The sequence below is a fragment of the Hirsutella rhossiliensis genome (genome assembly GCF_020360975.1).
Source record: "Hirsutella rhossiliensis strain HR02 chromosome Unknown scaffold00008, whole genome shotgun sequence".
Lineage (NCBI taxonomy): Eukaryota > Fungi > Ascomycota > Sordariomycetes > Hypocreales > Ophiocordycipitaceae > Hirsutella > Hirsutella rhossiliensis.
This window is the reverse complement of record NW_025408674.1, coordinates 43,711-56,332: the sequence shown is the minus strand read 5'-3', so window position 1 is coordinate 56,332 and position 12,622 is coordinate 43,711. Positions and strand designations below refer to the sequence as shown.

At 45.3% G+C, this 12,622-nt stretch overlaps 2 protein-coding genes across 2 annotated transcripts; both read right to left on the bottom strand.

The window, feature by feature from the left end:
- Positions 1-6,157: 6,157 nt before the first annotated feature.
- HRG_07246 (retrotransposon gag protein) lies at positions 6,158-6,784 on the bottom strand (the record flags this gene model as incomplete). Its single annotated transcript, XM_044865717.1, has 1 exon — positions 6,158-6,784. The coding sequence occupies one exon, from the start codon at positions 6,782-6,784 to the stop codon at positions 6,158-6,160; it is 627 nt and encodes a 208-aa protein (XP_044718681.1).
- Positions 6,785-9,441: 2,657 nt separating this feature from the next.
- HRG_07245 (DDE superfamily endonuclease domain-containing protein) lies at positions 9,442-9,925 on the bottom strand (the record flags this gene model as incomplete). The annotated part of the gene is made up of 4 exons (XM_044865716.1): positions 9,442-9,469; positions 9,519-9,541; positions 9,600-9,859; positions 9,913-9,925. The coding sequence occupies 4 exons, from the start codon at positions 9,923-9,925 to the stop codon at positions 9,442-9,444; spliced, it is 324 nt and encodes a 107-aa protein (XP_044718680.1).
- Positions 9,926-12,622: the final 2,697 nt, after the last annotated feature.

The following is a 12,622-nucleotide window of genomic DNA, read 5'->3' as shown; positions in this document are numbered from 1 at the left end:
TGATTGTGTTGAAAGCTAAAGAGCTATCTAGTCTAAAGGAGTGAAATGGGGCAGCTATATATACCCAACTGCCCGTCTCTGATCGCGAGGTGCTGGAGGTGATCACAGAGGTGATCACCTTGATCGATGAACGATCCGTCGAGCACCGCTCGCTTGATCGTAAGGCGATCCACCGATCACCTTTCGCATGGTCACGTGATCCTTCAGCGGTTAGTCATCCCTGGCCCGTGTCATGGCCATCCGTTGGTCGGGTCGTAACATCCGTTGGTCGGGTCGTAACATCAGGTCTCCCCCTCCCTTGGTCTTGCCCTCAAGACCTGCTTTAGCCGCCGTGTCGCATATCCTGGTCATTTCCTGCGTGAGTGTGTGCCGTTCCCTTTCTTCTTCCTTCATCATGGTCCGTCATGCCGTCTGACCGTGTTTCCAAGAAAGGGCCAAGGCCTCGTCGTCCATCCGTTGTGGTGTCCTGCTTTCCACGATCCTTTCGAATCCCGACATTCTTACGATGCCTTCTTGCTCGGCTTGCGAGCGTCGCGGACTCGGGAATGCCAGGTGTCGTCTTCGGATTCTGATCGCTGTGTCGAATGCGTGCGCCTTCACCTTCCCGCTGCGACGTCCAGGGGTATCGCCGGCACAGCTTCGAAATATTGCAATCAACACATCAAGCTCGAACGCGAGCTTGAGGAGGCCGAGGAAAAGGTTCTGCGCCTTCGAAAACAAAAGAAATTATGGTTTGAAAAGATGATGCGGGCGGTCTCCCGTGGATCGATAACGTTGAGGAGCTGGAACGTGTCGAGAAAGAAGAGGCGGAGAAGGAGCGGCAACGAGTGGAGGAGGCGCGGCCGCCTTCCCCTCACGACGATCGGTTACCCTCGGACTTCGTCGAGGATTGGGATTCCTTGTACTCCCAGGTGTCGTTGTCTCCTTCTGTCTTAGCCCAATTTGGGTTGCTCGGGGATTCGTCGGCGCCGGAAAATCCCATTTCGTCAGGAGGTTGATCTTTGTTGATTGAATTGTCGGAGAAGCGAACCACAATGGGTCAGGTGCTTGGTGGGTTCCCATGTGTTTTCCTCAGGTCCGTATCCTTTCCATTTTACAAGGTATTCCTGTTGCTGACCTTGTTTTCTTGTGTCCAGTATTTGTTCTGCTTCGTATTCTTGATCGTCGTCGACTTCGATTTTTCCTGTGGTTTGGCGTTTCGTGGTGCTGGTTCCAATAATGAGATATGAAATATCGGGTGTATCCGCATTGTTGTTGGTAGCGAAAGTTCGTAGTTGACTTTTGAAATGGTTTTCTTGACTTTGAACGGTCCAAGTTTCTTGAAATCCAATTTGTTGCTTGGTCGTTTTGTTTTGATGTTTCGTCGTACGAGGTAGACCATGTCTCCTCTTGAAAGATTGGTCCCTGCAATCTTTTCCGATTGTAGTGAGTGGACATTCGTTCTCTGACGAATTGAAGTTCTTGTTGCATTTCTTTATGCAATTTTCGTAGCTGATCTGCTTGCAGTATCGCTCGTTCCGCTTGTGGTCCTTGTCGAGTGACCTTGAATGCTTCTGGGTTGTATCCGTAATTGGCGTATGCTGGTGAGAGCTTGGTTGTCTCTGTGACTGAGCTGTTGTAAGCTAGTTGTGCCGTCGGTAGCCATTTAACCCAATCGTTTTGTTCGTAGCTGATGTAGCATCGTAAATATTGTTCAAGCGTTTGGTTGAGTCGTTCTGTTTGTCCATCTGTTTGTGGGTGATAAGCTGTGCTGAGCTTATGTTTCGTCCCCAATTGTGCCATGAGAGCTTGCCAAAACTTGGCCACAAATGTGCTTCCTCTGTCAGAGACAATCTCGTTCGGTAGTCCGTGATTGCTGACAATAGTTCGTAGGAACACATATGCTAGCTCTTCTGCATTGCTTGCTTCTTTGTACGGCAAGAAGTATCCGTACTTCGTCAATCTGTCGGTAATGACGAATATGCTGTCGTACTTGACGTTGGTCATGGGTTCTTTTGACAGTGGTAGCTTCGTGACATGGTCGAAAGCTATTGAATCCATGGTTTTTCTGGTACTGGTAGTGGTTGTAATTCTCCGTATGGCTTGTGTCGTTCAGCTTTGCTTCGTGCGCAAAGTTCGCATTTTCTGATAGTTTCGCTGATTCGTTTCTTCATCCGTGGAAAGTCGTAGATTCGTCGAATTCTTTCCATCGTCCTCCGGATTCCTTGGTGTCCGTGTGTCGGGTGTTCGTGAATTTCGCGTATAACTTCGTCCTGAAGTTCTTCTGGTACAAAGATCTTTCCTTGATGCTTTGCCAGGCCATCTTCCCAAACAACTGGAAGTGGTTCCCAATCAACCTTATCGTAGGCTTGTTGGATCTTCTTCGTAAGGCCTTCGTCTGGATTGACCTTGAAGATTGCGTTAAGCTGTCGTTGTTGCATATTCCCTTCATTGTTGAGCTCAAGGAGTTGTCCTTTCACAATAGGTGCTCCTGTGTCGTAGTCGGATCGTCGGCTGAGGGCATCAGCTCGACCGTTTTCTGTTCCTTTTCTGTGGATTATTTCGTAGTCGAATTCTGATAGACATTCGGCCCATCGGATCTGTCGTCCGTTCAATTGTTGCGTCGTCGCGAAATGTGAGATGTTTTGTGATCTGTGTAGACCTTGATTTTGTGTTTGCTTCCGAGAAGGTAGTGTCGAAATTCCTTAAAAGCTTGAATGATTGCGAGGAATTCTTTGTCGTAGATGGGGTAATTGAGTTCTGCGCCATGTAGCTTTTTCGAGTAGAATGCAATTGGTCGTAGTCTTCCTTCATCGTCCTTCTGTCCGATTTGTGCTCCTAGAGCAAAGTCTGATGCATCGGTTTCGAGTTCGATTTGTCGTTCTGGATCGAAGGTGGTTAAGACCGGTTCTTGCGTAATCGTCGTTTTGATGCATTCGAAAGCTTCGTTGGCTTTGTCGTCCCATGTAAACTCTTTTTCCTTCTTCGTTAAGTCGTGTAGTGGTGTTGCAATCTTTCCGAAATCTTTGATGAATCGTCGGTAGTAATTCGCAAATCCTAGGAAACTTTGTACGTCCTTGACGTTCTTTGGCGTTGGCCATTCTTTGACTGAGTTGATCTTGTCTTGTTGCATTCGTATCTCTCCTGGTGAGATCGTGTGTCCGAGGAAATCTACTTCCTGTGTGTGGAACTTGCTTTTTTCTGGTTCAACCAGTAACTTCGCATTCTGAAGTGCGCGGAGTACCTTGTGGACGTGTTCCTTGTGTTCTTCTAGGGTGTCCGAGAAGATTAGGATATCATCCAGGTATACTACCACAAAGATGTCCAAGTGTTCGCGTAGGACATTGTTGATCATCCGTTGAAGGTAGCTGGTGCATTTGTGAGTCCAAATGGCATTACCAGATATTCGAATAGTCCGAATTTCGTTCTGAAAGCTGTCATCCATTCGTGTCCCTTCTTCATGCGTATTAAGTTGTAGGCGCCTTTGAGATCGAGGGCTGTAAACCATTTTTTGCCGTGCAGTCGATCTCGTAGTTCCGATATAAGCGGTAATGGTGTTCGGTCCTTCATTGTAATATCGTTTAGGCGTCTGTAGTCGACAACTAGTCGTAGCTTGCCGTTTTTCTTTGGAACAAACATGACTGGGTAGCCTGCTTCGGATGTTGATGTTCGTATGTATCCCTTTCGTAGATTCTCGTCGAGGTAGTCGCGTAGCGTTTGCAGTTGCTTTTCGTTTAGGTTGTAAATCTTATGGAACGTCGGCGTTCTTCCATCTTTGAGACAAATTTCGTGGTCCCATTGACTGTGTTCGGGTAACCCTGTCTCGAGTTCTTCCTTGAAGAGTTTGTCGTATTTCCGGTATTCCTGTGGGATGTTCTTCATTCTGTCTTGTGGGCTTTGTTCTTTCTTTTGAGAGCTGGTTTCCCTTGACTCGAGCTCTTTGTTGATTTGTTCGAGGTCTTTCCTTAGAGTGGCAATAACTCTTCGGATCTTCTTGTTGTGTCCTTTGTTCTGTTTATGTCGGATGCCAGGTTGTACAGCCGTGTTGGTCAGTACGTGGGTCTTGTCAGTCGATTTTGTTGTGTCCGCCGGTTCGGTTGCTGTTTTCGTTTGTATCGCTGAAGCCCGTAATGATTTGCTTGAACGGTCATCCCTTTCGTCCTGTTCAGTGGCTAAATCATCGCAAAATTTTGCTTTCTCCCAAATCTGCTGGTCTTGGAAACTTGCGTCTTCGTTCCAACGCAGCTGGCCAGTTTTCCAGTTGATCAGTGGGTTGCTCTCCTGTAACCATGGAAGCCCTAACACAAGGTCGTGTTCTCCAATGTCCATGATGTCGAAGTCGACTCGTTCGTCGTGGCCCTGGATATTGATGTCGAGGTGATCAATCTCCATATCAATGATTCCGTTGTTATAGTTGAAGGCCTCTCCTTCGATATTCGTGAGTTCATATGGATCTTTCTTGTGTCTCCATGGGAGTCGGTAACGATTGATGACTCTAGGTGAAACGTAATTGCCCATCGCGCCGCAATCCAATAGTGCGTGTACGTGATGTCCCGCGATTTGGATGTCCAATACCATTTGGTTGCCATGGCTTGCCGTTGCCATGCATAGGGTCCTTGGATCTTGTCGTGTCGTGCCAGTCTGTAGCCCTTTACAGATGGCGTACCTCGTTTTGCCTGGTCCTTATTCGTTTCATTTGGGTATTCTTCTTCGATTTGTTGTTGATATCGTTTCTTTATGTTTTCGTCGCGTGGTGTCGTGTCGGGGCTCAAGAGACTGATTTCTTGTAGCCAATCGAAGATTTCTTGTTTCTCAACGCTGTGTTGTTTGCATTGTGCTGCTTCGCAGTTGATTGCGTACCGTGCTTCGCAATTCTGTTCGTTTTCGTACCAGGAATCGAGTTTTCGTTCTGCGTCTTTCTGTTTTGCGCGTAGTTCTTCTGCGTTAATTTTTCCTTGGTCGAATGTAGCTTGTAGCCTTCGTAGGTGTCGCCAGTAGTCCTTTGGTGCACCGTTGTGTCGTTTGTGCCATGCTCGTGCCTTTTCGTGTTCGTGAACTTTGCAGTTCGGGTGTGCACATTCGTTGTAATCTTCTTCGTCGCATCTGATTCGTTGCGCGAGTCTTGTGAAGATAGATGGTTCGGATGCCTTAGAGCGAGTGGCGTTGTGCCATTCCCCAATTTTGGCGTGTTTGTGGATTTTGCATGTTTCCGAAAGACATCTCGTTAAAGAACCGTAATCATCGCGGCATTCAAGTGGCGTGCCGTAATCGGGTTCCAATAACATGACTTGGTCGTTCGGGTAACGTTGATCGATTTTCCAGTAGTCCAGTTCCGTGCTTAGGTAGGGTTTCGAAAGTATTTGTCCGTCGAATCTGACTGGGAAAGCGTTGTGTCGTGCCTTCTTCTGAAGTGTATCATGCAGTCCAAATAGACGCATGAGATCCATGAAATATGTTTGTGCTCTTCGTGACTGAGCACTGTTCTTGGGTCATCTGAAAATTCTCCTCGTGGTTGCCATTCTCGTTGTAGAGCTGTAAAGGTGTCGACCGCGGCGATAGCCACAGCGTAGTCTCCTCCGCGTGGTGCCGGTTGGTATCGAATCAATGCAGCTTGTTGGTTTTCCGTGAGAATTTGAGGTATTTGTTGAGTTCAATTTTGAGCATTTCTTCGAATTCTTCGAAGTATGGAGCGTGTTCTCCAATCGTGGCGTTTTCCTTAGTAGTGAGGGTGGTGGTGCGAGTTCATCCTCGTCTTCTGTTTCTTGTAGCGTGTCTTGTTCTTCAGAGCTTGTGTCGTCGAAACTTCGTTGTTCCTCTTCGGGTTGTTGTCCGAGTTTCGTGAGCATAAGGGCTGCGTCCGTATCTTCTTTGTTATGTTGTTTATAGACTGCCCGTCGTTGTTGTCGATCCTTATTTCGCATGTCTTCCTGGAATCGTTTGCCGTTCTTCCTGATCCAGTCTTGTGAGACTCCTTCAGGATAGGGGTATTCTGGTTCTGCGAATTTGACTTGTTTCTGTGTTGTGGGATCTCTTCGTTGCACCATTGCAAGGGTTTTCTTTGGTGGCTTTGGGAACCATCCGGTACCGTTTTTGTCGCTTAGGTGTACCGTGCATTTGTCGTCGTAGCATGCAGTCCAACTAAGGAGTTCATGCTTTGGTTCCTGCTTGTTAGTAGCGTTCAGGTGTCTCTTACCTTCTGGGGCTGGGGCCCAGTGAACTTTCTTCTCCTTGCGAGGTTGCTTGCAATTTCGTGAGAAATGTCCAACTTTCCGCAGTTGAAGCATTTTCCTTCGCCCTTCTTTGTTGCATCCAGGTCCATTTTGCCTGGGTTAGTTGTGTGGGCGTAAGCAATGGGAGTTTCGCGCTTCTTCTTGTAGTTGGCGCGTCGGTTAAAGTTGTTCCCATAGGAAGGGTTCCAGTTTCCTCTTCCTTGTTTCTTTTCTTGGCGTCGCGCATACTGTCTGTCGTCGATTCGTACTGCCATAGCAATGTAGTCCGAGAGGTTGTCAGGTCGATTTTCCTTGTAGAGCTCGTCCTTGACTTCTTCTTTCAGCCCGTCGTAGAATCGTGACATAAGAGGTTCGTCGTCCCAATCAAGCTTTGAGGTGACTTGACGGAACTTCGCAGCATAATCCGATGCTGAGATCCTTTGTCGGAGTTCTCGAAGTTTCTGTTCGGCCTCTCGTTCCTCGTCGGTTGTTCCGAATACCTTCGTAATGGCTTCTTCGAATCCTTGGAAACTGGCAAAGACTTCGTCTGTCTCGTTGTCTCGTCGCGCTGGTTGGTTGTCGAGAAAGTCCCTCATGATGGGTCCAAACCAGGCGAGTGCCGTTCCAGATAAACAATTTCCTGCGTGGAGTACCTTTCGACTGGGTCCGAGAGCTTGGTCGGATAGAATCGGTGGTAGGCTTTGAGTTGGGTGAGAAAGTCTCGAAGCGTGCCATGAGTACCGTCGAATGGTCCTGGCTGTTTTGGTTTGACTGCTTCTCCGATGTCCCTGACTTGTCCGTTGCCTCCTCCGTTCCTGAGCACTTGGACCTCCTGTCGAAGGCTGATGATTTCGCGCATCATGTCCTGCGGCGACACGGTGTGTCCCGAGTTGGTTGATCCAGTTTGCTGTGCAGGCATGTTGACAGTTATGCGATATTGCTCAGAGAGACGCGGTATCGTTCTGAACAAGAGCTTTCAACGTGTGACGACCGGTGATATTCCCAAGGGATAAACCTGTCGTGGGGTTTATGTTGGCAGATACAACAGGGCGTGGTCTGAGCAATGATAAGTATGTCACGTTGGTGATGAGTCGGAGGTCGTAGACCGTAGACTGTAACCAGGTAATCAAGTGATCGGAATCAGAGATGAGATCGTGATAGGGATCGTAATGATTGTGTTGAAAGCTAAAGAGCTATCTAGTCTAAAGGAGTGAAATGGGGCAGCTATATATACCCAACTGCCCGTCTCTGATCGCGAGGTGCTGGAGGTGATCACAGAGGTGATCACCTTGATCGATGAACGATCCGTCGAGCACCGCTCGCTTGATCGTAAGGCGATCCACCGATCACCTTTCGCATGGTCACGTGATCCTTCAGCGGTTAGTCATCCCTGGCCCGTGTCATGGCCATCCGTTGGTCGGGTCGTAACATCCGTTGGTCGGGTCGTAACATCTATATTTTAAAGCTTAGTATTATTAGTATTTAATTCCTTTAAGAACTTACGCTAATAGGCCCTCCTTACCTTATAAACGGTCTACTTCTAAGCTATAGATACTTTATATAGGTCTTCTTAGTTTACTTTACTCCTTTCCTACTTATACTTCCTCTTTACCCTCTTAGCCTCCCTTATTACCCTCCTTACCTTTAGGGTAAACTATATATTACCCTTAAGTAATACTCGCCCTTAGCGTAGAACTATAGCTATCGCGATTTATACTAAAGTAGTAAAGATATAGTTTAGGTCTTAGTCGATATCCTTAAGCGTTTAAAGTATTAGCTAGTATAGTCCTAGCTAGGATATAGTCTTAGCTTTAACTAGCTTTACTTTTACTTCTTTTTATCTTAAGGCTAGTTTAGGTACCTAGGCCTAAGTATTAACCTATAGTATAATAGTCTAAGGGATATAGTTTAACTTAGTTAAGTCTAGGTTAGGCCTAGTATACTATATTTTAGTCTTTAGCGTTACCTAAGCTAGGTTAATAGTACTATCCCTTTAGCTATAGAAAAATCTTATATACTTCTTTCTTAAAGTAGTAAGTTTAAGTTATAGTCTTATTACCTCTTATATAAGTTATATTAAGCTATTTAAGGTTCTATTATATTTATCTTAGAGCTAGTAATAGATATTAAAGTCCCTTACTATTACTATAAGGTACTTTAGTTTAATTATACTTAGATTATATAACGTTCTAGCCCTTATAGCCCTTAATAGTAAGTAAATTACTTATAGTTTAGTACTATTACTAAAAATAACCTCGCTTTAGTTTAGTTTAAACTAAGGCGACTAAGTCCTAAGCCTAAGCTTTATATATATATATAGTATATACCTCCCCTCCTTATAAACTAAGCTATACCATGCCCCACCCCCCTTTCGGTAACACCCACCTTTCGGTAGCGCAATTGAAAAATTCTCCACCAAAAGTCTACCATTTGAACTACATGAAATATGATCAGAACTTAACATTATAAACACAAAAAATATATCATTCCGTAGAGAAATGGACGCTCTTATATGTACCGGCGCTTTTTTACCATTCGCCCGGATCTGGTGGTGACTGGAAGGGCTTCGGTGCCACCTTGACTTCGATCACTGAAGCTGTCTCCACCTCTGAGACCGCCTCCTCCTCTGTGTCAGAATTCAGCACAACGGCTATCTCTTGGCTTTTAATTTGGGAATGGCTTCTCAGCCACCAAAGCTTCACTGAGAGTCATGAACCGTCTGTTCGGGTTCGGAATTGCTCTCCTCTTCTTGCCTCTCTGCAGCCGGGCCACTTCTTCCTCTAGCTTCGCGATTCTGTTGCTGTGCTCGGCAAGCGTCTGTTCTTGGGCTTCAAAGCCTCTAGCTATCACGGCGTATCGTCTCCGGGTGCCAGGAGTCTTGTTCTTTCCGAAATCGCGAATCTGGCGGCTGTTTCTTGGCGTATCATCAGAACCCAAAATGGCGCGGACTTTGGAGACGTCTCTACAATGTCCGCGTGAATTTCTGGATGCCGCAATGCCTTGGATCGTGAGATCGGCCAATTCCCAGTGACCCTCCAGCCGGACAATATATTCTTTGCCGTCATTCCAACCTCGCGCGCTTTAGCATATGCCCGTATAAAATTGACCTTATGAACAGGCGCAGAATCGGTCAAACAGGTCAATTTCTGAAGTTCTTTCCGGTAAGCTGCCTTGGAGGCATTGAATACACCGTTATCTAACGGCTGGAGGCCATGAGAGCAGTGGGCAGGAAGGTAACAGCAATAAACGTTGTTCAAAAAGCATGTGGCCATCCATGCATCCTGGTCCCGGTTAACGGTAATTCCTACAGAGGTGGATAAAGAAACGCACCGTTGCATGACTTCCATGTCCATCTAATATGATCAGTCTAGCATCTGAGGCATCGGCTGGTCGCGTCTGGGGCAAATAGACCCTCTCAAGCCACTCAATAGCGATATGGTTGTCCGTCCATCCGTTGGGCGACGTTATGTAATGCCAGTCGGCTATTTTGCCGAATTCCGTCAAGAACCACTGTTTCTGAAGTTCTTTGCCCTTAAAGATAATGCCAGGGGTAAGGACACGGCCGTCCGCGGTGATAGCTTCAATAAATGAGGTCCAGTTGCGGGACTGTGGCCCTTTCAGAAGGGCCTTCCGTTTTGGGTCTGCACTCCCAACCACAAGACTATCCAAACCTGGCAAAAGAGTCTGGTTAGTAAAAGTAATGAAAGACAAGCCAAATACTCACCAAAGCCAGACATAATACCGCCTTCGTCAACATTCACGGTATTTTCTGGTTTAATCCATCCATACTCCTTTTCCTGATATCGAAGAACCAGTGAACCGCACGAGGCGTAAAAGCATTAAATCGGTTAGCTTCCTGACGTCTCCCACGCTTGTTCTTGATGTCCGGATGGCGATTGATGAATTTAGAGACCCAGTTGCGCCCCACTGTCCGCTCGTTGTTCAGTTGCTTTCAAGAGCCTCCACACATGCGCGGATCTGACTGTGAGGGAGCATAGCCGAGAGACTCTTGGCGGAGGATCCAAGAAACCAAGCGAGCTTCCTGAGACTTACTCAAGAGTTGACGAGGCTGGATCTGATCAGCCAGGGCTACCTGGCCTTTGAGTCTGTCGGAAATAGACTGCTGAGGTATGTCATACTTTGGGCGGCGCGGTACTGCGACAAGCCGTTTTTGTGACATCAATTATCGCATTAGCCATAATATCCTCCGTATAAATACCCGAGGCCGCTTTAAGGTCATTTTGGTCATGTGGTGGAGGAATAACGAGAAGAATCATCGTCAGGAGGCGGAAGGAGATTAGGGGGTTGGATGGTAATTTCGCGTGCAAGGTACGCACAGGCCACAGACCCCTGTACAAACATTCAACCATCGAAAAGTAGAATTCAATCAATCCTCTATCTACTCCAAGTGACGGCTTGTGAATATCTTCAAAGCTGGCTGGAATCGGTGTAAGTGAAATTGATGGGTTTTGGTGGGGATATTTCCTAATGCGCTACCGAAAGGTGGGTGTTACCGAAAGGGGGGTGGGGCATGGTAAGGCGCCGCTTTAAAGGGGGGGGGGGGCGCCTCTTAATATAGCTTTTACTTCCTATAGTACTATTAAGTTAAAGCTAGCTTAGTAGTAAAGCGCTAACTAAGCTAGCTTATATCTCTTTTATATATTTTAAAATAGTACTTTTAGTTATATATAAGTAAGGTTAAAGTAAAAAGGGTCGTTTATATAAGGAGGGAAGCGCTCTATCTCTTAGCGCTTCTTTATTTACTTAAATAGTTATCCTTTTTATCTTATTTAGTAGCTAGATTATTATAAAATTTTACTTTCTTTTGAATCTATTAGTCTTAGAAACTTACGTTCTCGTTTTAATATAGCTAGCTAGTTTTCTAGTTAATTAATAGGTTGCTCTCTTATAGCTATAAAAGTCTTAATATAAGGTTATATTCTTTAATATTTATAATATCGAAGTTAACTTATTTATTATAGCCCTAGATATTAATATTAAGGTAATTAATCTCTATATTAATAATTCTATTATTATAGTTAAAAGCCTCTCCTTTAATATTTATAAGTTTATATAGATCTTTCTTATATCTTTATATAAGTTAGTAATAGTTAATAACTTTAAGTAAAACGTAATTACCTATTACGCTATAATCTAAAAGTATATATATATAATATCCTATAATTTAAATATCTAATACTATTTAGTTACTATAGCTTACTATTACTATATATAAGGTCTTTAGATCTTATTATATTATACTAGTCTATAGCCCTTTTATAGATAGTATACTTTATTTTTTACTTAGTCTTTATTCGTTTTATATAGGTATTCTTTTTTAATTTATTATTAATATTGTTTTTTTATATTTTTATTATATAATATTATATTAAGGCTTAAAAGACTAATTTCTTATAGCTAATTAAAGATTTCTTATTTCTTAACGCTATATCGTTTATATTATACTACTTTATAGTTAATTATATACTATACTTTATAATTCTATTTATTTTTATATTAAAGGTTAAGTTTTTATTTAGTAAAAGTTAAGACGGCTTGTCCGCCTCCGGAAATGGTGGTCTTGGCCCACCACATTCGGTGGTTGCCCCATCGGGCAATCTTCGGCCCCTCCATTCCCCGCCGCTTCTGCGTCACCCATAAAAGCCCAGGTCCTGCCCAGGTATTCCTCATGTACCATGGATGTTCTTCCTTTTTCATGTTGACTTAGTCATCTTTTCAACTAACGCGCTGTTCCTTCGCCCATCAGTCGTTGCCACAAGACGAGAATTACCCTCGCAACTACACTTGGGAGGTTTTGTTCTTCATCCTCGCCATATCTGCCACAAAGGCACCGGCGACTCGAAACTTTTTCTCCCTATGGGCTTGCACGATGTCGGCTGCGCGACCGGCTCGGCCACCATCCTCCTTCTTGGCCGTACAACCAACGCCCCGACATCTCGCCAAAGGAAGAGCGCGGCGGATGTGATGCAACTAGATGCACATTGGTTCGGCTGTTCAAAATTACTGAATCAGGCATGCCACATGCTATGGCCTATTTCCCTATGCGGATAAGAGTGGCCAGACACCGCGGACGCTGACTTCGTGCTTCGGTGTTAACGTTCCTCTACATATCGATTTTGCCTCTCTTGGAAATACTGGATACTCTTAAGAAGTCGAGAAGGTCCATCAATGCGAACGGACCCTGGAATGGGAAATGAGGGCGGAGTCTTGCTCACCCGCTGGTGCTTGGTGCAGGAGTAGGAGGCCTTATCGACATTGACATCAATCGTGGTACGCAATCGCAAGGATTCTCCGAGAGAAATCGAGAGAGTGGGAACGCAGCCGGCCCCTAACGCCGACCCGAAATCACATAATCAACAGTTGACCGGGGTTTTGGGAGACACACCAGCGTCCCATCTCTTCTCGCCTCCCGA